Source organism: Lepisma saccharinum, chromosome 2 (genome assembly GCF_977018435.1).
Source record: "Lepisma saccharinum chromosome 2, izLepSacc3.1, whole genome shotgun sequence".
NCBI classification, from domain to species: Eukaryota; Metazoa; Arthropoda; class Insecta; order Zygentoma; family Lepismatidae; genus Lepisma; species Lepisma saccharinum.
In genome coordinates, this window is record NC_139230.1 from 56025691 (window position 1) to 56053591 (window position 27901).

Here is a 27901-nt window from a genome sequence, read left to right on the forward strand (position 1 = left end):
CTTAAATTAATTTTAATGTTTCTTGACACATTTCATGTGCAAGTACACCCACTAAATATGTACATACATACAAGAAATTAAAATCCAAAAGGAAGTGCGATGAAATTTGGAAAACCAGGAAAGTGATGTGAAATGACGAAAATGCAATTTATCACAGTGAGAGAACTGATGAGAGGTTTTGTGTAATTTCTACACTTACATTAATTTTACCCTTGCATAGTTCTTCACTAGAACATTATTGCACTAAAGACAAAGTATAATACACCTCCTCCCTACATATACAAAATGTAATGATTATATCTCATACTTGATGGCAAGACAACAATATATTTAAATGTAATACTAATAAAACAAAATAGATTCTTACTAAAAAGAAAGAAAATATTTCCAGTAATTTGTCACAATTGTCACAAACTATATACTTTCCCATTTCATGAAAAGTAAAACTTTAAAACATGTGACTGTATTGTTCTATTATACATAAATGCAACATATAACATTTGTGGTGTAATCCCCTGAATTACTTGGATGAAATGAAAGGGATCGGGGGAAATCAATCTCCTATCAGTCCCTATGGTTAATAGACTTGATTACCTGAAAGCACTGCCTTTCGATATTTAATCAGTTGCGTATTCTGAAAATTTGACTTGGTTTACCACAACATTTCTTATTTATTGTAAATGTTTATATATTAATTAGATATAATAGAAATGAAACACCAATGTAGGCATGCAAGTAAAACAAAAAAATAAGTTCGACAACTTCAAATTTTCTGGCAATTTCTATTCATGCAAAAAGGGTGATTTACCAGCAGTAAACCAACATGGGAGAATACGCCACTGCCTCTAAGTTATGTAAGATTACTTTGAGAATGGATGGCCATTTTAGGCACCCTAGTCAATGTAAGTTTTTACACTGAAACAAAATTATTAATCCAAAATAATAAAATTGTGAGAGGAAGAAATTAAAATTATCAAAGTGTGTATGTAAACTCTAAAGGAAATGTTTAGTTCAGTGTGACTTTAAGATTTGTGTCCATCTTTCTCACACTTATCAATTATTACAGTGTTACACTGGTTGGTTGATTGATTGATTTGTTGTTTTAAGTCCACTTTATGCACAGAAAGGCTAATCGGGACTGGATCTACAGTTTAAAGTGGGATCGGAACAACTATGTGCCACCACTGAGTATCGAACCCGGGACCCCTTGATTACAAGGCGAGGTCACGACCATTGTGCCATAGGGGAGCACCCTTAATAATGTTTAATATAGAACAACCACCAGTCACCCAAAGTTCCAAAATATTTACGATGGCACTTTTTGCGAAACTTGATTCGTACTCCTTTACAGGTGTCAGCAGTGGCGGCGATTAGGCGCGGGCCCATGAGGGACTAGTTGCCCCCAAATTTGCCACTTTTGCACCATGCTAACCTTATGTATTAAGGGAAATTATACTGTCCTTGACCACCCACTTTGCACCTAGGCCCCCTCGTTTTGGAACCCAATCACCACCACTGCGTGTGAGTGATACAAATGTTTTCTGCCAAGGAATAAATGTCTGCAATTTCAAATTGATAAACGTGATGAACATTTTAAGTGCTCCTTGACCAGTTTAGAATCTAAAAGTTGGCAACGGTGACTGTGTGACTCATGTATCTGGAGACGGTGCAAAACCGGAATGAGCGTTAGCTGAAGATAAGCGAGCTTGGTCTTGCAAGGCCTTCCAGTTACCCGTGGGCTTTCGATGCTTGAAACATGTTATGTTAAACAGACAAAGTCTAAAGGTGTAAATTATAATGAAATTCATCTTCCATGAATTTTCTATTTCATGCTTTGTTTCTGTGCATTACATTTATATTTTAATCTGCAGGTTGCAAACATTCTGGCTGGCAATATAAACTACATCTCATCACAAAATAGTGAAGAAGAAGAAGCAGTAGAAGAAAAACCAAAGGCTATATCTCATACTAAAACTGAGAGAAGTGTTATTCCAAAATCTTCACAAAATGAGTAAGTTTTTTAATCTTATTTTGATAGAAGAGAGTAGGTAATTGTGCACACCCCAAAATCTAAATATCCCTGGCCCACATTTGACCAAGGTAGGTGCCAGTGGCAGCAAGTATGATGGGTAGTGCCAACGTGATCAAGAAATCGAAAGAAAAAAAAAACTCCGCAATGGCCCCGCATCCTCCTTGAGGTTGCCCTACTGGCCAAGATGTTTATCCGCGTTTGGTAACTTGGAAAACAGTGTGTGTTTAAGTAATAACACACTAATACAATTCATCTTCACCTATCTTTATACACTACAGGACACTTCACTAAAAACACATTTACAAGAGGAAGGGAAAACAAATCTTCTCACCTTCTCCTCCCCCATGCACATGTATTCCAACTGGATGTTGAAAATATTCTAGACATTTGATGTAAAAAGAAATTGTCGAAATGCCAAAGGAAACACATCACCATAGGATTCTTTACTTTTATATTTTTAAAAAGTCTGGATGGCCCTCTAGGTGCATCTATCTATTATCAAAATGTTCATTTAACTTTGGAAAAATACTAGGTTTGTTTCTCCAAAAGTTCGCAGAAAAGTAGATAGTACATTTTTCATGAATTACTTCCCCAACGGGTCTTACAAATCCGTCGTATTTAGTGACTTATCTCTGAAGATGGCAAGTTCCCTCGCTGTGCCAGGGCACGGCTGGTGTCTTATGGGCTAACCCCATTGGCTAACACCACCCCCTGCCACCTTCTTCCTGGCTCATGGTGGAAATGTTACTCGCTGAGACTTCTCCAACCCTCTGCACGTGTTTCAACTTGGTTAGGTCAGCTCTTGGTTGGCGCGGACCGCTGCCTCACTGAGGGTACGAAACAGCTGGCTATGCAGTGAGGAGGTTGGGGCGGTTCATATCTATAATAGTCTGTGGTTGGGGCGGTCGTCATATCAGCTTGACTGATTGCAAGATTCGAATCTCCTTGTCTGTAAACTATCAATGCATTAATTTAACAATACTTGGGCTAGGTATGCATTTCTTCTGAGGGTAGTGCCATGGCACGGTGGCTCTCCCCCTTGAGCCGCCACTGATAGGTGCTATCACCTACCTTCAATAGCGACAACTTGAGTTCATTGGCGACATCTTGGTGTTAAGTTAATTTTCATGCATTAGGAAATAAGCTAATGTGTCTGCATTTCTCATTTCAGGCTCCTGTCTAGGTATATATGAAAACTACAGCGTAAGTCAAAATGATGTTCCCGATTTCGTTCATTTTTTATACGAAAGGTAATGAGCTTTTCTTGCATATGTAATTTTTTTATGGAACATAATCTCAAAAAGTTTTTTTTTTCTATCTATTGCAAACTCGCAGTTGCGCTGTCGGCCACCATGAGGCAGTTTAGTCACAGTGAGGAAACTGGCTACCACTGGATAGCAGAAAGCGTTCTGTATTCTCGATTTTCATACCAATAAGTCTGTCGTGCTTATTCCGTGACATTTCCTAACAAGATTTGGGGTTGAATCACCTTCTGGCAAGTCTAGAACTCGGTATTCAACAGAAAACTGTCTGGCGAGTCTTGCGGAAGCGTCTTGACATGAAGCCGTATCGTCTACAGCTGGTGCAAGATCTGAAACCAAAAGACTTGGGATTGAAGGCGTCTTTCTGTGAAAAGTTACAACAGTGCATGGAACAGAAAATTCACATGCTGTTTTGCAATATGAACGTGATTCTCCAAAATTAAATGTCTTTTGTGACATTTCGAACAGGAAGGTTTATGGGCCCTGACATGCTAGGAAGAGTGTGACAGGAACTTGATTATAGACTAGATGTGTGTCGTGTAACACGTGGATCGCACATAGAACATTTATGATATGCCAGGAAAAAACTTTTTGAGTTTTTCTATCTGTGTGTGTAATCTCAGTCATTTACGTATCATTACAATGAAATAAATAGACACTGAAATCGGGAACATCATTTTGACTTACGCTGTATGAAAAGTAAACTATTGTCACATTGGAATAAATAATTATTTACAGTATGTCTTTTCCTTTAATTTTGCTTTGAAGGTAAGCATAGGGTGATGACACATGAATTGAAAAAATGTTGGTAAGCAGAGAAAGCATACTTGAATACTACTCAGCATACACAGATAACAGAAGACATAGTAGATGGACTTCTGTATGTGGCCACAATCAAATAGATTGTGTCTGGCTTTTGAACTCCTACAAATTTGCTTATGGATATGAAGATGCAGAAGGTAGTCTTCAAGTAATAAGAGCTCAAAGTACACATGAGGGAGGGTAAGGGTTGACTCTTCCAAGTAGTACACCCTGGACTGCATTTGGCAGACTAGCAATGCTCTGACATCTGGACCCACAGCCAGTATAATCCTCTGAGGAGCCTGTGTTGTGTCATCCATAAATGCATGTGATTGTCACTTCATTCATCTCATTTTATCATCATTGATCCTCACTGTTGTGATTATTCCAAAAGTGTCAGAATTGCCAAGTAAAATAAATCAAATCAATCACGATTCACATGACAACTCGATTGATTGATTTGGTTTACTATACTTCACATTTTCTTCCACTTTTAGTTAATCGCTAAGATAAGAATAAGTGATGATGTAATTGATGAATGGACACTTGCAAACACCCATGCCAAGGCCAGGATTCGAACCTGGGACTCTTGGCATTGCAGCACACTGTGCTAACCACTCTGCCATGGAGACCGGCACATGACAACTCTAATGATGATTTCCTCCAAGATGTTGACTTGAACATTGCCTCCCCATTGGACATTCTTAAGATTACGTGATGGTTAGCAAAGCCGCTTCTAGGTAATTTATGTCTTATAACTTGTATATGTGTAATATTATATATATGTAATGTAATATATGGTAATATATGTAATTTACTCCCATACCCCACCCCAAGGTTCAAATTATAGTTATCTGGCTTGTATTTTTTTATTAAGTTATGTCCTTGATTTGACCTAATGCATAGCAACAAGATTGAGCTGCTGGCACAAAAACAAACCAAATTTTAAAAGTGTTACAAAGTGGATGATTCAGGATTTTGCACTAATATAGTTACCTAGAAATAGGAAAGAGCTATTTATGGAAGGAGACAACAACCTCTCTCAGCTTATGTGTAAAATTAGTGAAGGAGAGTGAGAGTCTGTTTTACTACTATAAACTTGTTGGCTTTTGTATTTTTTTACACTAAGCATTTATATATTTTTAGTTAAAAGTGTAAAGAGGAAACTTATTAATTTAAATAAAATACTTTAAAATTCTTGTACAAAAAAACAAAGAAGACTCACAGTTAAATTTATTTTCTTCTAAGCTATAAGATTATGCTTTAGCTGTTTTGCATCTTTTTTGTTATTTCATATTTGTTACTCATCACTTTTCTGCTGATTTTGGCTAATATTGATTTTTTTTTGTGTATATATCTTTAAACTGTTATTACAGGCAGGCATAATATCATTGTCAGCAGCACATGAAGTGGAAAATATTAGCTGGGAGGATGTTCCTATGGTTTAACATGGTGACAATGAAGCAGATGCAGGGATGCAGGGATGCCATCCCCGTGCATCCCTCCCTCACTTCGAGCACTGATTGCCAGTATAAATGGATCTTTCTTGTCCATTGTTTGGTAATCAGAAGAATCACCATTCAATTCCTGCAGGTTCTTTTTATGCATTTCAGTTCACATTATACTCAACGTGTATAGTTTGTTTTAAAAAGTAATGCCAACTGCATAAAAAAATACTTGTGAAATTGGTACACATACAGGGTGTCCCAGAAGTAAGGGGGCACTCTGGAATAAAGATGTTGTCGTATCTGAGTTTTAGTGTTGTGTAATATGTTTCATTGGTGTTGTTTGCTTTGTTGTCTCGTTCTCACATTCTCACTTCTTCATGCTATCTTAGAGGATGATCCAGACAGAAGAGTTCAATTCTATGATAGGTTTATTGGGAAATGTGAAGAAGATGACACTTTTCACACAATATCTTTTGGACTGATGAGGCAACCTTTAAATTAAATGGTCATGCTAACAGACATAACAGTGTTTGTTATGTTATATTGTTCTAATCCTCATGAGATTATTGAGAAAGAAGTGAACACTCTTGGAGTTTGTGTGTGGGCTGCAATTTGTGCAACAGAACTCGATAGACCCTACTTTTTTCAAGCAACAGTAACAGGAGAAAGTAATTTGGATATGTTTGATACAGACTTCCTCCCATGTGTTGCTAATTGGGAAAATATTAATGATGAGTTGTTCCAACATGATGGGCACCACCACACTATAACATCCTAGCATGCAATTGGCTGAATGAACATTTTCCTAATCATTGGATTGGGAGACAAGAGGAGACCGAATACCCCCTTGCTTTCCCAATCTTATGCCTCCAGACTTTTTCTTGTGGGGTGTTCTAAAGAATGAGGTGTATTCCAAGAAGCCACGTACGATTGATGAACATAACATCCTACAAGCATGTGCAAACATTCCCGTGGATCTGTGTAACAAAGTGTGCTTATCAGCTCGTCACAGAGTACCAAATGTCTGGAAAGCCATGTTGCACTATTTGAACACTTGCTATAAACTATATACTACACTCTCAATGTTGTAATACAAAAATCATACTGTTCCTTCAAACTCTTTCCATTTCTATTTGTACCAAGTTCAATAAACATAGATCAATAGAGCAGGCTCCATTGTTCCCTTACTTCTGGGACACCCAGTGTTTATCTAATTGGTATATTAATTAAATGTCATTACTTGTATGTGATTTTGTAACATGCTAATTTGTAATTTTGTCACGTTACAATAATAATTCAATTTATATTTCATTTCAGAACAAATTCAGATGAAGACATAGCTATGTTATTGACAGGCTTGGACCTTGAACATTTAATACCATTGTTTGCCTCAAAGACAGTAAAACTGGAGAAATTTCTTCATTTTACAGAAAATGACCTAAAAGACTTAGGAGTAGAATATGATGGAGAAAGAAAAAATATTCTACAAGCTATTCATAAGTTCCAAAGTAAGAACTTGGAAAAGAAGTCGGTGTATGTCCTTAAAACAGATAATTCCTTGAGGTACAGTAGAATATTTTTCATTTTTTACATTCATATAAAATTAAATATGATTGCTATCATAATTTCACATATTATCAGGTTGTTGCACATGGATATGAAGAGTCAGTTTCAGTCAGTGTTTTGAGGCCTCATCAGCATCTAGCCATTGTGCAGAGCAGTGACAATTGTTGTATACAGTGGTACCTCGATTTTATGTTATTTAGGGGACCAAGCTGAAAAAACTTAAAATCTTGGCAAATGTAAAATCGAGGAAAATTTCATAATATTTTGCTGTGTTACATCAAGATTGAATGTACAAGGTGTACAACTTTGCTTCCGCCTTTTTTTCCCAAAAATATGACGCTGGAATGAAACACATTGCTTACCCAGGCATTATTCAAAGTACTGTCCATCGCTGGCCACTACTTTCTCCCATCTTTCGGGCAGCGTACGAATGCCGCGTCTAAAAAATTGTTCATCTTTGGAGGCGATCCATGAATCGATCCACTTTTTGACTTCTTCATAAGATCGGAAGTGTTGGTCAGCCAGTTCATGAGCCATTGATCTAAACAGGTGATAATCAGAGGGAGCGATGTCTGGAGAATAAGGCGGGTGGAGTAGGATGTCCCATCTTAATGTTTCCAAGTACGTTTTCACCACTTTGGCAACGTGGGGTTGTGCGTTGTCATGCTGAATCATACCCATGACTTTCAGACGTTTTGAAATGGCTTGCTGTGTCACTCGCAATGATTGTGCCAATTCTTCTTGAGTTTGACGCGAGTCTTCACTCAGCAATGTCTGCAATTCTGCATCTTCGAAAACTTTCTGTCTTCCACCACTATGCCGGTCTTCGACATTAAAGTCACCGTTCTTGAAGCGTTGAAACCACTCACGACAGGTTCTCTCACTTATAGCGTCCTCACCATACGTAGTGGAGAGCATTCAATGAGCCTCAGCCGCAGTTTTCTTCATATTGAAACAAAAAAGTAGAACCTTCCGCAAATGGCGAGAATTTGGCTCGTACACTGACATTTTCAATCGTGAACAACTTCACGATACACACACCACTCGACTAATGTTTGAATGGGGTTATCTTGACAGAGGTTCAAGCTAACTGCGTGACATTTACGATCTGCTTCTTTCGACCGCTACTTCCTGTTGTTGCCACCTGTCGGAAAACGGCGGAAGCAAAGTTGTACACCTTGTATAATGCAGGAAAATGTAAAATCCAGGAACATAAAATTGGGGTTCCATTGTAATATCCATTTTTCATCACATGTCACTACTCTGTGCAAAAACAAAACTTTTGGTTCCAGGAGAGCAGAGAAAGGCACACTTCCAGGTGATGCATCATGTGTTGTTCAGTGAGCTGATGGAAAACCCATTTTTCCAGCTTCTTTAATTTTCCAAGATCTTGCAAGTGCTGGGAAACTGTGGAATAATGTAAACCCAAATACTGCCAGTTTGGCAAGGATCAGACTCCACTAGTGCTTGCAGATTGTCATTGTTAATGGCACACTTAATATCCACACTTTCAAGTGTCATATTGCCAGATCGGAATGTTTTGAAACATTTCTGTATGGTTCATTCACTACTATTTCAGATCCAAATGGTTCATTGTTTGTGGCTGGCTCTGCTGCATCGTGGTCAAGTTTAATCTCATAAAGTAAAAATAGGCATATTAGACTTACATCCATACAAAATCTGACATTTCATGTGCAATGACATGATAGTTTCATTAGCATTTATTGTTTATGGGTGAAATCTCTCCCATTTCCTTGTTGTTTGCAGCATTCCTTCTGATGCATTCTATAAGTGATTAAAACTATGCACTCAGGAAGTTTTTGGTGATGAAAGCTGTAAGGTTCTGAGTTGATCATACAGCATACAAATTGAAGATATTTATGTGTTATTATTTATTTTATACACAAAACAATGTATAGCTTCCTTGACAGGTAGTTGTCAACATTTTCAAACATTCATATTTATTGTAATTGCACTGCATAGTTTGTTTGTTCTCCTTTGTAATATTGTATTCACTTTTAAAATATATTTGAATATATTATTAAATTCTTACTAAATGTTCCTTGTTCCTTCACTTGTATGTCATTGCTTCCTGAAAACCAGGTAATGATGATAACATTTCAGTTTTTACATTTTTTTCTGAGAGGAATCATTATAGAATTTAAGTATAAATTATATTGTGTGGATACAGTGTTCAAATTGAAAGTGGAAGATAAAGAACTTATATTCTGTATATTTATAATTTGTTTCCTGATGAGGAAACCAAATTTAATTCCCTTTGAGGATGTGTGCACTACTATAGTTAAGCATTTAAGCATGGTTAAGAGTTGGAAATGTTACAGTTGTATTATAGTTATCGTTGCAAGAAGAATGTATATCTTGGAATTGTATGTTTTAAAAAATACTTTGCTGTGGAGGCACATACGTGTCGGATCCCACTTTAAACTGTAGGTCCAGTCCTGATTAGCCTTACTGTGCCTACAGTGGACTTAAAACACCAACACAAACAAACAAACAAAAATACTCTGCAGGTTTTAATAAATATAATTTGTTGTTATTGATCTTTTAATGACACAATTGGAATTGACTTCCAATTGCATCATTATAAGAATGAAAGAATTAACTTATTTTTGGTACATCACAGAACTTAAAATATATTTAAAATGTGGACAATTCACAGACAGGTAAAACAGCATAAGTGAAAAATCAGGCAATGCCAGTGCTGTCTTGGTAGTTAATAGCATGTTATGCCAGAGACATAGTTCAAGTCCTGTTTGAGTTTGCAAAATTATTAAGCCCCTTCCCCTATATTGATTTATATTTATATTTTTGAGCAGAAATTATTCATTTATTTTAAATAGTACTGTTAAAATTTAGTGACAATATTAAACAAACATATCATTTGTTTTACAGCACATCTGAAGCTTCTTTAGTACTGAGAAACACAGCGAAACACCTGAAAATACTACTTTCATCCATGACTCACATTCATAAGAAGGTGAAAGGTAATCCAATATCTGAAGATCTCAAAAAGGAAAAGGAAGACTCTAACTCACTTGCACTCACTGCAGTAACACAAAGTGCATTGAATCAATCAGAGAGTTTATACAATGAGATAAAGTATCTTCACATGTACCTTAAAAAGGTATTTATATTCTGTCTTCAAATTCAATACATGTCATTCTTTGCATGACATGTCTTTCATGACAATTTATCTAATGTGAATGTAAGAGTAAACAACGACTATAACATACATCTAAAGCCCAAAATGTGTTCAAATGAACATTTTTAATGATCACGTGAAGTTAAGATAGCACAGATTTTTCCGTTTAGTAGCTTGTTCCTACATACATGAAAAACAAGCCAAGGAGAAGAAGTAATAATTATTAAAAAAAAAATAGGGCAGCTCTTCATTCCACATGGTGCAGTGAAACCTGAATTTTAAACTGAAGCCTTGCATTCTCACCCATCCATTTTAGTACTACATCTACACCTAAGTAACCCAGGGAATCAACTATGTATCCCTCCAAAGCCTTAAAATATCATCAACTTTAATACAGCTCATATTAGTTATACTTTGTAAATTATCATCAGGCTCATGAATCCTCCACCAAGTTTAGGAACCAATCCAGCAACTAGCAAATAACCAAAAACGAGGAAAGAAAGAAACAAGGAAAAATGTATTGGAATTCTCAGGACACCTGAGGCACTTAAATCATATTGTAGAAAAGGTTTCCATCACGTAGCCCACTCACAATGCAATAAAATACAGAGCGATCCATTGAAGTGTACACTGCCGTGTCAGTGTTTGGACTATCGGCAAGTGAGGCACTCATGGCTGTATGTCGGCACTGTAGACTGTCTGTGAATCAAGCATGCAAGTTTCCATAACTAATTTAAAGAGTGATTTATTTACTTACCTTTTTATGAAAAAATATGCTGAAACTGGTCACCTTCCTTGACCACACACTTTGACACCTCTTGATGAAGTTACTCATAACTTTCTGCAGTTCCCACTGATTAATATTGGAAAAATCTTGGCAGATGTTATGTTTCAGTTCTTCCACGGTGTGTGGATTTGACTTGTATGCGGCATTAAACACTCCTGTCTCCTGAAATTTAGTATGCACAGAGTGGATTGTTTGACGACATGCAAATTTTACACCCGAGAATCTTGTTTCAAATCACCTTTGAACTTCACGTGCCGATTGAGTTAATACATATGAATCATAAATAAATATGTGCTGTGCAGTAGAAAATGCTTGCTGAGCCATAACACACTTTGCGGTTGAATACACTAGAAAAAACACAATATGTAACAAGCATCCTATAACTTCAAAGTCGCCAGACTAATAAACAGGTTACACAATACAAAACAAGGACCCTCGTCACTTCACAGTTTCCTGTCTACTTTCAGGACCTCCATAAAAAACAGTTTCAACCCCCTCTCCCCACCAGCTACCATTAGTGGGTGTCTTAATAGAGATGTATTAAAAATGTGTGCATATCAAAGGCGCCCAGTTTGAACACCTCCTTTTATAAATCTGGTAAGTAAATCACTTTTTAAAATAATTATGGAAACTGTTGTGCGCTTGCTTCATCGACACTCTACAATGTTGACAAATGGCTTGCTTGCCATAGCACGAAAACACCGATGTGGTGGTCTACATTTCAATGGATCGCTATGTATTTGTATTTTTGTTATTTAACGTCAATTTTCTGCCACTTTTGGCTAATTACAATGATGAGAATGAGTGATGATTAGATTAAGTTGATGAAATGACACTCACAAAGAACACTCATGCCTAGGATGGGAACGTCAGAAGTGAGATCGAAAGTCGACCACTCAATGTGTCTAGCTACCTAGCCAGCAATTGAGTATAAAAGAAACATGTGTTATAATGCATTGGTTACATGAAATCAACATCAATAACTCTTCAGCATTGGTAACAATAGGTGGGAATCATTAAGTAGTTCTGATTAAAAATGATGGTAGTTTTTCTTTATCATTCCAAATTTATTTCAATATCAATATAAAGTGTTCACTGCCACAATATTAAAATTTGCACAAAAGTATCTATTAAGGCAAACACAACATAACACATCTACACTCTTTGCACTCTTCAGGACCAGATATTCCTGTTCCTAGAACATCAACCATTTTACAAAAGAGTGACGTGATGCTGCACAAGATAATGATACAGTAAATATAAACAGAAGAAGGTACAAATTTTTCAGTCTGAATTAAATGATTTGGTATGCAGTTTGGGTTTAATGAACAATAATAATAAACTACTTGAGTTAAAAATGAAAGAAAAAAGTTTGTGATCCTTTGAATAAAGTGTCATGTGTGGAAACAATGAGGAAACATTGCTCATTTTATTCAACAATACAATCTAATTATCCAGAAAAATTGCAGTTTATTTATTAATTCATCAGAAAACGTTCACATCAAGAATGACCATGCTTCAGTGTAAGTTGCTCATTTACCCTCCCCTAAAATAATTATGTATATTTAGAAATTATGATAGAGACTAGTAAATGCAACAAATACTAATTAATTATACATTGGACTTGAAAGTGGGTGGAATTTTGTTTGGAAAATAATGAGGCTACTACACTAATTTTCCATGTTTCTTGTGGAAGTGGACTATCAGATTCAGAGAGCTCCAATGTAAAAGCTGCATGGTTTGGAGTGTAACATTTTATTTAAGGTTACTTTGTACAAATACTCATTTGGACTCCTTTCAAGAAAATCTAGGAGAACTTAGCAAAGGAAAAGAATGATATTTTTCATAATAATAATAATAACCCAAGGTGCAACAGCAACAGCCCATGAGGGCCAGGGCCTACCTACCGACTGCCGCCCTCACTCCCACTTGCCGAGGTGGGAGATCGTCCAACCAGTTATGAGGTGATGTGTGGACAGCACGATGAACCCCCAGTCGTTGTTGTAGGTTTCCATGACTGGGTTATACTACTCATTCGTAGCTCTCCAATTTCCTCACGATGGTGGTGGCCACTGGTCCCATACATGGGTTGAAATCTCAGGAGAAAAGTTGTTATGCTTCCCGCAAGAAGACTTGAACCTGCACGCATCCCGTAGCAGGAGTCCAAAGCATGATGCCTTCGACTGCATGGCCAGGATGTGGGACTCATCAGGATAGAAAACAAATAATAAGAAGGGACCAAGATTGAAAGGATGATTCAATGATGGCTGGTTACTGTTAGTCTTCAGCAAGAAAAAACCCTCACAAATCAACAAACCATTTATTTTCAATGGAAAAGAAGGAAGTCTAGCTGTTAATATGGGATCCTTCAGGAAAAATTCAAATATTTAAAATTGTTTTTACAATTTCTAATAGTAATAGTATACATTTTTAGTTGCGTGACTGAAATTTAGTGAAAGTATTGCAATCATATCATAATTCCTCTCCCATAATTAATGTTATCAGATACAATCAACAATTTCAAGAATAAAACAAATGACAAAGCATTTGCAAAATTTTCATACATGATGTAGAAATGCAAAAACGACCAGGATTCAAGAATTCCACATGCATTTATTCATTAATCCATTAATACAATTTTGCAGGCTTGTGTAATGCACAAATTCACCTCACTTGAGTTCTGATTTACAACACACAAAATTGACAATGTGCAGAAGTAGACAACATAAGAAGTCATTATCAAGTAGAGAGGAGTCAGTTCATATCAAGGTCACACAACAAATGATGCCTTTATGGCAAACATTTTTATGCATGTATGCAAGAAGCACCATTAAATTATCAAGCATAACAGTGAAAGAAGTACATTTTAAATGTTTTCGGAAAGTTACCATTTACTGTCATATGCACTGTCACCTCATAACAGTGTAATCTCTATTTATCTTACAACTCGTTATAGTAAACATATAATGAATTACAGTTAAGTTAATATGAAAGTTATGTCTGAATGATCGAAAGATTAAATAGAATAAAATAGAAATATAGAAATAGAATAACACTTGAAAATTAAATATATGTTATGATATTTCACTGAAAAGAAATATTAATTTTCAAAATGATAACTAGTTATTATGATCAATCACCATTCACACAAAGAAACCATAAAATAAGGAGCTACCTTAAAGACCAAACAACAATAACTATCTAATAGTAACAACAATATGAGAGTGACGTTAGCTCTTGTAAGCTTGGAATCCTTTCCACAACTCACCTGGTCGATAGCCCAAGAGAATCTTTTCATCATTCGTCACCAGGAAAGCTTCAAGACTAACTTCAATAACTATCCTATCCTAACTTATTCAATATTGAAATATCAAATTAAAATATGCTGAGAAGCAATGCTCTTTTGGAATTGTAACAACCAATGCAACATATATGGATAAATGAAAAGATTGGAAGAAGTATAAAGAATGAAACATTATAATAAGCAAAGAAAATATGTAATGATGATAAAGAGAATTTAGACTATTTGATGTCAACACAGAATATATATATATGATATTGTTTTGAGTAAAACAAAATAAAATAGAAAGAAAAGAGAAGAGGAAGTATATAATTATTCCTGAGATCAACAGAAAGCATAATATAGTGATTACAATACAGTACATAATGTGAATGATATAAATAAAGGATTTAATATCAATATCAAAAGAAAGAGGCAAAAAAAAGGAAAGAAAATGCGAGACAATAAAATGTCTGAATGATTAGATCATGGAAGTGGATTTAAATGGATGTGTATATACACACAGTTTACTATAGAATGAAAGAGCTGAATGAGAAGGGAGAGCAGTGGTTTCATTTAAATAACTACAAATTGCTAAGTGACCCTGAATGGGAAAGAAGCAAAAAACTACAACTAATCTTGAAGTAGAAAGAATGAATTGATTTGAAAATGCAAAAACACATGTGAAGTGAAAATATAGCCAATATTATTGAAAGAAAACTTTTGAAGTCTAAAACTTAATGACACACAATCATGAGGTCCCTAGCAGTAAACCAAATGGGGAAAGCACAAAGAAAATGCAAATGGCAGGTTAGCATATCAATAACATGAACCTAACACTGTATTTTTTAAGGTTTTAACAGAATGCATATGAAACAGATGAGAAGACAGATGTAACAAGAGTAAGCAAGAAAGTTTTGTAGATTGTATTCCAATTAAAGAAGGTATAACTAGAAAGATTCACTGATGTGTTTAGCTATAAATAACTTGTAATCCAGTGTAAAATTTAGTCATTTCATTATTATTTTTATTGATATAAATGTATTATTGATGTGTCCTGGTTTTGTAAAATACATTTCTAAATATGTAGTTCTTTAGCATATTCAAAACCTATTGCAATCTCCTGGTTACTTACATTAATTGAGTAGTTCAATGAGCCATTGATGTTCAAGGAGCGTTTGCATCTTTTTTATCAGACCAGTAGAATATCAGTTATCATTATCAGAAAATTTCATATCAGTACTTTATTGGTAATGGCAAAAATTTTAAATCAACCCATCCCTAATGTATATATAGATAGATTGTAGGAGTGATACAGTTCAGTCAACTGGCTTTATTTTATATAATTTCTATTGAATATACCTCTATAATGTATCTATTTATCATTCTGTTTTATTCTAGTTGGAAGGTAGTGATCAGATTCTATCTGCTGACATAATAGTTGAGAAAAATGAACCAGTTTCTAGAAGGTCAGGCAGAATTGTGACATTACTTGTCGCTGCAGGATTTATATTTGTAGCTTTGTGGAAAACAAAAGTGATTCAAGGAACACCACAATTCAAATTTTTGTAGCTCCTGCTATTTAATGAGGTAAGTTGCTGTTTAGATAAGAAAGAATGTTCCTACAATACAACAAAGTTGTGCAATGTGCTATTGATTATTCACTGCTAAAATTATGTAGTTATCTTAAATAAGTAACAGTGTGTTATTACACACATGGATATAGTTTAATTTTTCTATCTGAGGATACAACAGTGTTTTACAAAAAGAATACGTGGCATGTCTAAAAAGTATCCGACTTTATGCTGGGAAAAGAAAGTCACTTGTCTGGAATGGTTCACATCCTAATTCCCTTCAAAGTAGCTCCCTTGGAATTTCACATGCTTAGCCCAATGAGCCTTCATTACTGGAAGCACTCCTGGAATGTCTCTCAACTCTGCCATCGCGTTAATGTCCTCTCGGCTGTCAAAACGGGAGCCTGTCAGTGAAGATTTTAGCTTCGGGACCAACCAGAAGTCACATGGAGCAATGTCCATCATCATCATCTCCAGTCATCATGGTGTTGAGACACTCTGCATCCCTGTTGAGTCTCTAGCATGTCTTGTGCTACTTCATGTCAATGTTCTCGCTGTTTCTGGGACAGCAGCTTGGGCACAAGTTTTGCTGCTACCTTGTGCAAGCCTAAATCCTCCAGTAAAATGAATGCACACGGCAATCTTCCATTGTCAAGAACCTCACTTTCTCAACGTTTTCTGCATTCCAGCTTGTTGATGGCCTCCCAGAATGCTGATCACTTTCCGCCAATGTTGGTCCATATTTGAAGCGGTTGTACCAGTTGTTTATTATGGTAACCCCAATGACATCATCACCAAATGCCCGTTGAATCTTGCGAATTGTTTCCGTTTATGTATCCTCAAGCTTCTGGCAAAACATGATGTAGTATCTCTGCTCCACACATTCCGTCATTTTGGCGAACAAGAAAGTGTACATGTGCATGAAGGTTACTTTAACTCTGTGCAGAATGTAGACAACCTGCCATTGATATTTTCCTTGGGAAAAGAAAAGGTCTGTTACTTTTTAGACAGGCCATGTATAATTTTTCTTCAAACAAGGAAAGGAATATAATTTTGGAATAGTTTTTGTTGAAGTTTGAGTTTTTTTTATTTAAGTCCACTTTATGTACAGATATACTAATCGGGACTGGACCAACAGTTTAAAGTGGGATCCGAACCACTATGTGCCTCCACCCAGTATTGAACCCAGATTCCTTGATTAAAAAGGTGACAACATTACCACTATACCATCGGGGAAGCCCAATTTTGGAATAGATTAACATATATGCACACACATATATTTCTGGCCAACTGTTAAATCTAAAGTAACAGATTTAAGTAATTGGCATAGAGAAATGTTAAAGAAATACTCACTCTCAAGAGTGGAATTGTGACAATGAATGCACAAGTTCATACTGTGTATCTCAAGCACACAATTTCATTTTTTTCCTAAATATTCATACAGTATTTTATAAAGGTAGATACATAAGAGAGAAAAGAGAGAGGGAGAGAGATAACATATCAGTTACTTAAAAAAAACATGAGACTAAAGATTAGTTGCAACAAGGTGAGAATATAGCAACAACAAAGCAATATGTTTTCTTTTTCAGAATGTTCACTTTTTAGTTATTCTAATGAAGAAGGCATAATTGTAGTAGAAAAGTACGAGGTCTGAGAACTAAGTTCATGAACGTATCCCAGAAAATATGCTACATATTTATTGCTGATTAGCGCTGTGGTAACCTTCAAAGTACTCGACTTGGGAAGCTATACTCTGATGCCAGTGCCTACTCCACCTTTCAAAGCAATTTTGGAACTCTCTTTCTGGAATGGCCTTCAGAGCTGCTGTTGTATTAGCCTTAATGTCCTCAATGTCATCAAATATCTTCCCTTCAAAACTTGTTTCATCTTTGGGTTAAGAAAGAAGTCATTGGGGGCAAAGTCAGGTGAGTATGGTGGGTGGTCTACCAAAGTTATTTGAAGACTAAAATTGGTAAACGCAGTAAGTGCCACAATAATTCAAATACCGTTTTCCACGTTAAACTGTGAAATGTGCCATGCTTTATAATGTGGTAAACGTGAAATGTGGCTGGTAGCAGTAGCGTAGCATCCTAATATGCCCATACGCCTGGCGTTCACTGATTTAAAATTTTAAGAATGCGTAAATGCTCTAAATATAAAGTAAAACGTGACTAATTATATACATGTTTGAGCATAATGGCATTATAAAAGCTATTTTTCGCGATCCGTCTACAACGCTCCACTAACAGCTCTCCTTGTAGCATTTCTCTAATGTCTTTGCTTGCCGGATGCCGGCTAGGTTTGGCGTACAGGACCATACCTGCCTGTAGGCAGAGAGGAGGAGGGAAAGCTTGTGGCTTGGATCTCTACAGCACGGGCGAAATGCTCTCGCCATACGCGGGCGTACGGAAACCTGATTGGTTCTAGGGGCCATGTAACCTTTCCTGCCTTCCGATTCAAGGCCCTGTACTTCCGATGCAGACGACAGAAGTAGAATTCCTACCCGGTTTTTAGCGCTCGTGCCTCTGCTCATGCTGTGTGATGTTACAATAAGCAATATTGACTGACGTATCTCTCTTTAATGACCACTGCATCGTGTAATTTATCGCAAGAACAGTGAAGTGCATTAAAAACTAAAAGAACAAAAACGTTTTTGTCAAACAAGTTGATAAAGTCATCGTGGTAGAAGTTCAGCCTGTGGCTGCTCTACCACCTAACTCACAAAACTATTTATTTAAAAAATATATTTTTTCATTAGTATCTTAACTGCCTAATATTGTGCCAGTGGAAATGTTTAGTATTCGTTTCAACACTCTTAACATTGTATGATCTCTTGACAAAATTATTTTAAAATGTTTATCAGCATTCTCAAGATACAATAAACAGTGGTCTGAAACTCTGAATTACTACTAATAGGCACTGTTACGTCAGTAGAGTGTACGATTGTTGGATCATCCACTCCCCTTCGTGTCAGTGTGTTTTGCACAGCGCGAGAGGTTTCCGGTTCGAATCCCGAGCCTACGCATGTTTGTTCTTTGTGAGTGTCTCTTCATCAACTTTATCAATATCATCACTCATATTCATATTTGCGATTAGCCAAAAGTGATAGAAAGCGAAGTAAAATAAACCAAATCATTCAATAGTTGTATCATCCACAACAATGAAGTCTACTGTTGTTCTAAAGGCGCTTGTGATTCAGGTAGGTTTTTTAATTACTTGCATCATGCCGAAAGGTTTCCTTGATTATAAAATACTGTTTTGCTACACATGTGTTACGTGTGGAGCAAAATACTCCGAATGGTGTGCGGTGTTTCTGACTTGAGCAATCTAATTAAAAATGGGTATAGAACAACAGTGCTCCAAGCATTTATTGCACACTGAGGCATCTTATTTTCTACATAAAACAAGCATGGATCATGTTTTATCGGAACCCGGCTGACTTAATGTAATAAACACATTGAGATTGTGATTTTAAATGGACAATACATATGTCGGCTAATTTCATAAGTAAACTCTTAAGCAAAAAAAAAAAAAAAAAAAAAAAAAGGCCTACCCTTCCTTCTAACTTGGCGTTCCCATCCGAAATGCTCATGCTACGCCACTGGCTGGTAGCCCTCTAAGTAGTTCAAAGGGTATGTAAAGAGGTCACTAGTGTGCACGTTCTTACGGGCTGATGTGCGGAACGATGCAATTTCCCAACACTTTCGCTTTTGGCACTTATAACGTTTACCACTTTTAGTCCTTATTTGTTTCCTGGTCAAAAACTCCCGTGCAGACAGTGCCATGTGAGCAGGTGCTTTGTCGTGATGCATGAGCGATGAGTTGTTAGCAAAAAGTTATGGTCGTTTGTGTCTCACTTCTTCACGCAACCTTTGCAGCATTCCCAAATAGTACACATGGTTAACTGTTTGTCCTAGTGGTAGAAATTCATAGTGAACAATCACTGGGATATCAAAAAAGGTTATCAACAACATTTTGATTTTTGATTTTGATTGACGGAAATTTCTTGGTCATGGAGAAGCAGGTTACTTCCATTGGACACTTTGTCGCTTTGTTTCAGGGTCATACGCAAAAACCCAGGTTTTATCACATGTGATTATTTGGCCCAAAACATCGTCTTGCCTCTTCAACAGGTCTGTGCACAATTCAACCCTCCTTTGCTTTTGTTCATCGGTAAGCTCCTTTGGGACCATTTTGGCACACACCTTGTGCATGCCATGGTCTTCAGTTAAAATTTTCAGCACAGTTTCCCTATCAATGTTCATTTAGTCTGCTATGGATCTCATTGTCAGACGCAATGTTTTCGTCTGTTTGGCACGTTACTGGCCACCCTACCCTTTCATCATCAGTCACTTGTCCCCTCCCCTCAGAAAACCATTTAATCCATTTGTACACTGCTGTTTTCTTCACGGCATTCCCACCGTATAACTGCACTAAAATTTCCTGTATTTCACTCCAACTCTTGCCCAGTTTCACCAGAAATTTGATGTTTGTTTGTTGCTCTAATTCCAGCTCAGTTATTTTCACGACTGCACACACACACACACACACACACAAGCACAAACAACAATGCACACCACTCTGCACAAATCTACCATGCGTCAACATGAACACTTCTGTGAGACACTGAAATACAAAGGTTACAAAATCTTACAAACCTGCTTGTATAGTGCTGCCCTCAGCACTAAACAGTGGCTAGTTGGCGAACTTAATTCTCAGACCTCGTACTGTGGTAATATCACTAATGTCATTATATGTCAATGGCCAAGTGTAGTCTTAAGAGGAAGCAAATGATGTTTCAATACATCACATATAGGAAAATGAGGAGGGGGTATAGCAGTTATTAGTTAAATTACTGAAGTGACCTAGTTTACCTACAATAAAATGTCACATTCATCAACCTCGATGATGACTAAACCTCGGATTTTAGGTTTTTAACCTATTTTTTCCTTTGCAGGTAAATAAGAAATAACAAGTTACATCAGCTTTTCATTAAAGAACGAAACAACTGATGAAGTTTTATAGTGCCTAAAATAACCTATTTTGCTTGTTTGAACCTATTTTAGGTTTATGCACCTAAATCAAATCTTTTTTTAGGTTTTATAATTTTTTTTAGGTTTTGCAGGATTTTTATATCACGCAGAAGTATTTGTTCCATTTCGTGACAAAAAATTCAGTGACTAACGTGATTGAAACACACTCTCTGCCGATTTACCTCGCCCCAAGTCCATGGTGGTTTCTCAAAGTTTTAAACAACATGTCTGGCACCACTGCTACCTGCACAGTCCAAAATCTTCTTCTTCTTCTCCCTTATGCCCACTTAGGCATCGGGTCCTTTCAGCCACTTCTTAAAAGAAGTTCTATCCTGTGCCAGTCTTTTCACTTCGTCCGGTGTCTTCCCTCTCTTCTGTGCCAGTCCATAAATGTACTGGTTCCAGTTCAACCTGGGTCGTCCCCTTCCTCTCTTTCCTTCTGGTCGGGCCTCAAATATTTTTTTCGGTTTACGCTCTTCCTCCATCCTGATAAGATGTCCCAGCCAGCCTAATTCTCTCTTCTCGATTATTTCAATCAGTGGTTCCTGATTCAGGCATTCTCTCTTATTGTTGTGTTTCGTATCATATCTCTCCTTGTCTTTCCTACAGTTTTTCTTAAGAATTTCATTTCAGTAGCAGTAAGTCTGCTCTCCAATTTAGTTTGCATTATCCAGCTTTCTGATCCATATAATACACTCATGCTCATAAATTAAGGATAATAGAGGTTTTTGTGCCCCACGATACAGCACTGAAACAAACTAGTTGTGGGAGCACAGACACATGTTGAACACACAAGAAAGACATCCACATACCCTGTTTAACCCTGTTTATTGCAGAAAACGTGAGAAAAACCAAAGAGCGCACGTATGATACAAAGCAAGGGAGATTGGAAATTGTTGTTCCACAGTTCTTTGCGCATGTGCACAGGTTTCAGTATGGAATGTGATGCCCATGCACATTGACACATGCAGTACAACGGCTTGGCATACTCTGGAGGAGGCTGTCGAGCAGCTGCTAGGGTATGGTCTCCCATTCTTGCACCAGTGCCTGTCGGAGCTCCTGAAGAGTCCAAGGAGGTGGAAGACGTGCGGCGACACGTCGGCCTAGAGCATCCCAAGCATGTTCGATTGGATTGAGGTTGGGGGAATAGGCAGGCCACTCCATTCGTATGATGTCTTCTGTTTGAAGGTACTCCTCCACAATAGCAGCTCGGTGTGGCCTGGCATTGTCATCCATCAGGAGGAACGTAGGATAAACTGCACCTCTGAAAAGACGAACGTAATCTTGCAGAATAACATCCCGGTACACCTGACCTGTTACAGTACCTCTGTCGAAGATATGCAAGGGTGTACGTGAACCCAGGATAATGCCACCCCACACCATGACACCACCACATCCATACTGGTCCCTTCCGACGATATTACCGGGTCGGTATCTGGTTCCTGGTTCACGCCAGATGGTTACACGACGAGAATCAGTGTTGAGACTATACCTGGACTCGTCAGTGAAGAGTACATGAGACCATTCTTCCATTGCCCATGTCCTGTGTTCTCTACACCAGTGTTACGGGCTACTCTGTGACCATGTGACAGTGGAATGCAAATTGCAGGCCTCCGGGCTAATAAACCGTGCCTGTTGAGTCGTCTGTACACAGTGTGTCTGGAAATAACTGTTCCAGTGGCAGCTGCAAGGTCTCGAGCAAGGCCTCCGGCAGTACTCCGTCTGTGTCACCGGGCACTTATGGTCAGATACCTGTCTTCTCGTGGTGTTGTACACTGTGGACGTCCACTGCTGTAGCGCCGAGACACGTTTCCAGTCTGTTGGAATCGTTGTCATAATCGTGAGATGACACTTTGTGGCACATGGAGCACCTGTGACACGACCTGCTGTCTTTGGCTCGCCTCTAGCTGCCCAAGTATCCTTCCCCTCATTACATCATCAATATGTGTTCGTTGAGCCATTTCACACACGCACTCACCATTAGCACAACCGAACACAACTGCACACTTCCTATAGGCACTGTACCCTGGTCAGCAGTTTCGCTCCTGTGAGTCATTGGTCTGCTTACAGCGCCACCACACACTGGATCAACGTCATAGTCAACACAGGTTCTTTGGTACAGTACCCGGACATAATTTCAAGCTGCAACGTGCACACCAAATATTTCTTTGTACAAGATTCAGCATTATCCTTAATTTATGAGCATGAGTGTAGCATGGGGAGATAGACTATTTTATATATTTTCATTTTTGTTTCTTTACTAATCTCCTTTTTACCTCTAATGGTGTTACTAATATTATAGTACAGATTATTTGCTTTCTGAATTCTGTGATTAATTTCAGAGTCCATTTTCCCGTCCGCAGTTAGTATGGTTCCTAAATGTTCAAACTGTTCTACTTGTTCTAAGGTCTTATTATTCCAATGAATGTGCATCCTTGATGGTTCTTGTTTAGTGAAGTGCATGACTTTCGTCTTGCTAACATTGATTTCCATCCTTCGTTCTTTGAATGCTCGGCCCCACTCTAGGACAGCATTTTGTAGGCTGTTGCTATCTTTTGCTAGGAGAACAATATCATCAGCGTATATGCAAACTTCAAATTTCTAAAAAATTCAAATTTGCGCCACTGCTAATGCTTCTGTTCATTTTCCTGAGAGACAAAAGACAGAGTTTGACTGTGAATAACATGAAAAAATATTGTTATGTAGTTGTGATGGCAGATACAAGCAGATGTTTTTCCTATTTCAGCCTGTTGTATTACCGCCTCTCACCACCTGCACACAATATAAAGGGTCCGTGTGATTCCAATGCATCCAAAATTTCTAATTCAAATCAATATATTTAAAATATTTACTTTAAGATTGGGAGTTTACATTTGCCATTTCACATACTCAGACTCAATATATAATAGAATTTCAAACTCAAATTTACTTAATCACCTTTAACACATCTTATTTTGCAATAATCTTCCATCTGTCAGATAGGTTGTTCTGCAAAGGACACTAACGAAGTAAACGGATTCAGAGAATTCTGCTTTATTTTTCACGCAGCTTTCTTTCCCTTCATGTTGAAAAACTTGCCTCGGCATTTAAAAATATGTATAAATTCAAGAAATTTCCAGTGAGTAGCCATCCTGGTATTGTGCAGCAAATTATACATACTTCATTTTTCATATAAACAAGAAACTTTTGCTAACAATAGAAGTATAGTATTACAATAATTTGTGGATCATTTTGAAAAATGATGTGTACAAATGAAAATTTGGTTAGAAAATTTATATTTGTTTTTTATGTATGCAACTTAAAATGTCTTGCAATTATTTTGAAATTTTGTTTTCAACTATTGTACCTAATCAATATTTTTCAGAAATTGTGAACGAGTTCAAGATTTTTGGAACCTACTTCAGGATTTTTCGAGCCTATTTTAACATTTTTAGAACCTATTTTAGGATTTTTATAACATATTTTTGGATTTTTAGAGACTATGTTAGGAACCTAAAATCACACTTTTTAGAACCTAAAAATCCGAAGTCTAATGATGACACTTTGACCCAACTTGAGATTAGCTACTACTCTCCCATGATCATAATCACTCAGATGAGACCTTTCAGCCATCCTACAACAGAACAAGACAACTTTACATAACAGTATTTCATTGAAACTAATCGCTAATGCATTTGAGCATCTACCTCAGTTATGTCCCACAGACTAACTTCGTCTGAATTATTGTGCTACAGCCAGGCCCATAGCCAGGATTTTATTTCAGGGAGGGACACTCATCCCTTATGAGAACAGGCATTGCCAGAAACATTTGTAGAGGGGTCAAGGCCATAGATAAAACTTTATTAGTACAAACAATAATGACAATAATAATTATTGTTATACTACGATAATAACTATTGTTATCATATAATAATAACTATTATAAGTTATTAAAAATATACCAATTTCAATTTAAATTTATTGTTGTTATTACATAAATGAAGAGACTTTGCTACTCGATCAGTGAATATCTAACACAACTGTTCTCTATTATTTTTCTAATATTTTGTACAGTTAGTGCACTGAAAATCATAGTTATTGTATTTTGTTATTAACTTTTACACAATCTTTTAAAAAAAGGCTTTAACAGTTAGTGGTAACTTTTACTCCTAAAGTTTATATTCTGTGACCTCTCACAAAGAAAATTATAAGTTTTGGAAGCTGCGGATCCATTTATTCCTTGGATTAAAAAAATATAACCTCATTCCTCTATTATACACTAAACTTTTTTCGATGTAATGCAGTTTTTACTGTGGTTATAACTTTATTTCTGTTGTTAACAATAAAAATAGCATTTAAATTAGATATTTGAAGGATTTCTTGGGGGGGGGCTAGCCCCCTTAGCTCTCCTCCTGGCTACAGTACTGTAGTTTATTCCTGGGTGTACGACTGTGACATCATATGACTACACTAATGCCCTTACTGGTAGTTTTATGCAGCTACCCAGCCACTGAGAAAGAGACACATGCTTAACTTCAGCTGTTTACTATCAATCGCCATGCATTTGACTCCAAAAGGTTTTGCGTTTAAGTGTCAGCCAAAGCATGCTCATTCTTTCATCTAATCACTCATGCTCCTTACCAATATTAACTTAAAAGAATTAGAAGAGTGACTTTAAATTACTAAAACACATCAAATGGTGTTGAATGAATTTTGAACAGCATACACTTAAGGCTGTGAATAGCCATGGCTCACATGTGCTGCAATTGCAATACTCCAAAGTTTCCTCATAGAGCGTGAGGTCGGGCTCCTCCCCTCTCTTTCTCCTCTATTTCCCCTCCATTTCCCCCCACCCCCACTCCTCCTCCATTCCAGTTCACGTCAAGTCTAGCGAGAATTCCTTTTCCATTTGAGCTTGGCGTGCTACTTCCGGGGTTATCCCTTCTTCATGAGTTTTTGGAATTCCGAATGCGGTTGGGATTTCCCCCTTTTTACACCCCTCTTTTAACTTTTTCTTTTCCACTCTTGCTATTGTTATACCGGTTTCTATGCCTTTCTTAATTTCTCGTCTTACTCTTTTTGTTGGATTCAAATCTACAACCTTAAAATCATTGTTGTCAAAACATTCACCTAATTTCCTTCTATATACACCTTTATCTATTATGACAATCTTATTTTCCTTGAAGGGATTTCCTTTCGACCTATCATTCCAATGTATAGCCACCCGGGTTACGGGCTTGCCAGAACCCTAGTTAAAAGAATTAAAAGAGTGGGAGAAAAAACAGAATTTAGTATTAAAAACTCAATGGACGTCAAAGAAGAGACTGAAAAACTAAAAGTTAATAACTCCGATCACGTTGTGAGCTTTGACATCGTAAATTTATACCCCAGTGTTCCTAGACAAAAAGCTGCTGACGCATTGCATGGGAATATGTTAGATGGTTTAACCTGTGTACGGGGTTTAACTATTTTTGGGGAAACGGGAGGATATACATTCAAAAAGAAGGGCTAGCAATGGGGAACCCAGTCTCAGGAATTGTCTCGAGTATATTTATGCATTTTATCGAAAAGACAGCACTTAGCCTCATAAACAGGGGAATTAAGTTCTACAGCAGATACGTAGACGATATCCTTGTTATTGGGGAGGGGGAGGAGGTAGAGGAACTATTCGAAACCTTAGGGTAAGAAGAGGAAAGGATAAAATTTACTAAAGAAGAGATGGATGACCATAAGATTAGTTTCTTAGACCTACCTGGCAATTCAACTAGAGGGAAAGAAAATTCATACAGGGGTTCATCATAAGGCATTATCGGGAGATCTATACATCAATAAAGAATTGGCCCATGCCAACAGGACAAAGAATAACTTATTTCAAAACTTCTTCCTGCGGGCTCACAGATTATGTAACAACCAAGCAGATTTGCGTAAAGAAATCGAATGGATAATGAGAATAGGAAATAGGAACGGATACAGAGAGGAGGAGTTAAAGGGGAATTTAAGTAAAGCTAAGGTCACATATGGGAAAGAATTAGAAAGGAATAAACAGAAGAATGACGGAAAAGGAAAAGAGGAAGAAGTTAGAGATGAAGAGGGGGAATTTAAATATATAGGCATTCCGTACTTTCCCGGAATATCGGAGAAAATCGAAAGACTTGTAAGAGGGTATGGCGTAAGGTGTGGGATGCGAGCTCCAAAAACTTTAGAAAAGAATTTCACGGGGTATAAGAAAGATAGAAAAGAGGAAAAAATAAACGAGGGAGGGATGAAGGGTGTGTATGGAATAGTTTGCCAATATGGCAAGGAATATGTGGATCGAACAGGAAGAAGCATGAATGTTCGGTGGAGAGAGCACGACAAGGATATAAGGGAGGGGGTTCCCAAGACGGGGCTCTCCGAACATATCCCTGACGAAGGCCACGTAATCGCCAAACGGAAAGTGCTTAGGGAAGAGGAAAAACCTATAAGAAAGAATGTATATGAAGGGTCGTATATATGTAAGGGAAGAGAGAATAAATTAAACAGGGGCGATGGGAATATCGATGAGATGTGGGGGAAGATGTTCAAGAAGTGGGATGGGAAGGAATACGTAAAAATAGGATATAACCTAACCCCGGAAGTAGCACGCCAAGCTCAAATGGAAGAGGAATTCTCGCTAGACTTGACGTGAACTGGAATGGAGGAGGGGTGGGGGAATGGAGGGGAAATAGAGGAGAAAGAGAGGGGATACACTTAAGGCATTTGTTGTATTGAATCTAAGGATTAGTGGTAGTGGTAACCAGTGACGTGCACTGAGGAGTAGCGAATCTAGCAGCGATCTCAAATCTTACATCTAATTATTTTCAATTCACAATATTAATTGTCCTGTCAAATCTTTAGTTTTTAAGCAATGCTCATTTTCATGTGGTTCTCACCCCTTTGTACAATCAGCTGCAGGCAGGTTTGAAGGAGATACTCTTAACAACCTTTTGGCCACCTG

General features: G+C 37.2%; 1 protein-coding gene across 1 annotated transcript in view; it reads left to right on the forward strand.

Moving 5' to 3' along the window:
• Positions 1–27901, forward strand: part of LOC145982157 (uncharacterized) — a 33715-nt gene that overhangs the window by 454 nt on the left and 5360 nt on the right. Inside the window, exons 2-5 of the mRNA XM_083115725.1 lie at positions 1872–2011; positions 6861–7106; positions 10023–10254; positions 15741–15929. Coding sequence (XP_082971851.1) covers positions 1872–2011; positions 6861–7106; positions 10023–10254; positions 15741–15911 — 789 coding nt within the window. The 3' untranslated portion in view covers positions 15912–15929. The remainder of the gene's footprint in view (positions 1–1871; positions 2012–6860; positions 7107–10022; positions 10255–15740; positions 15930–27901) is intronic.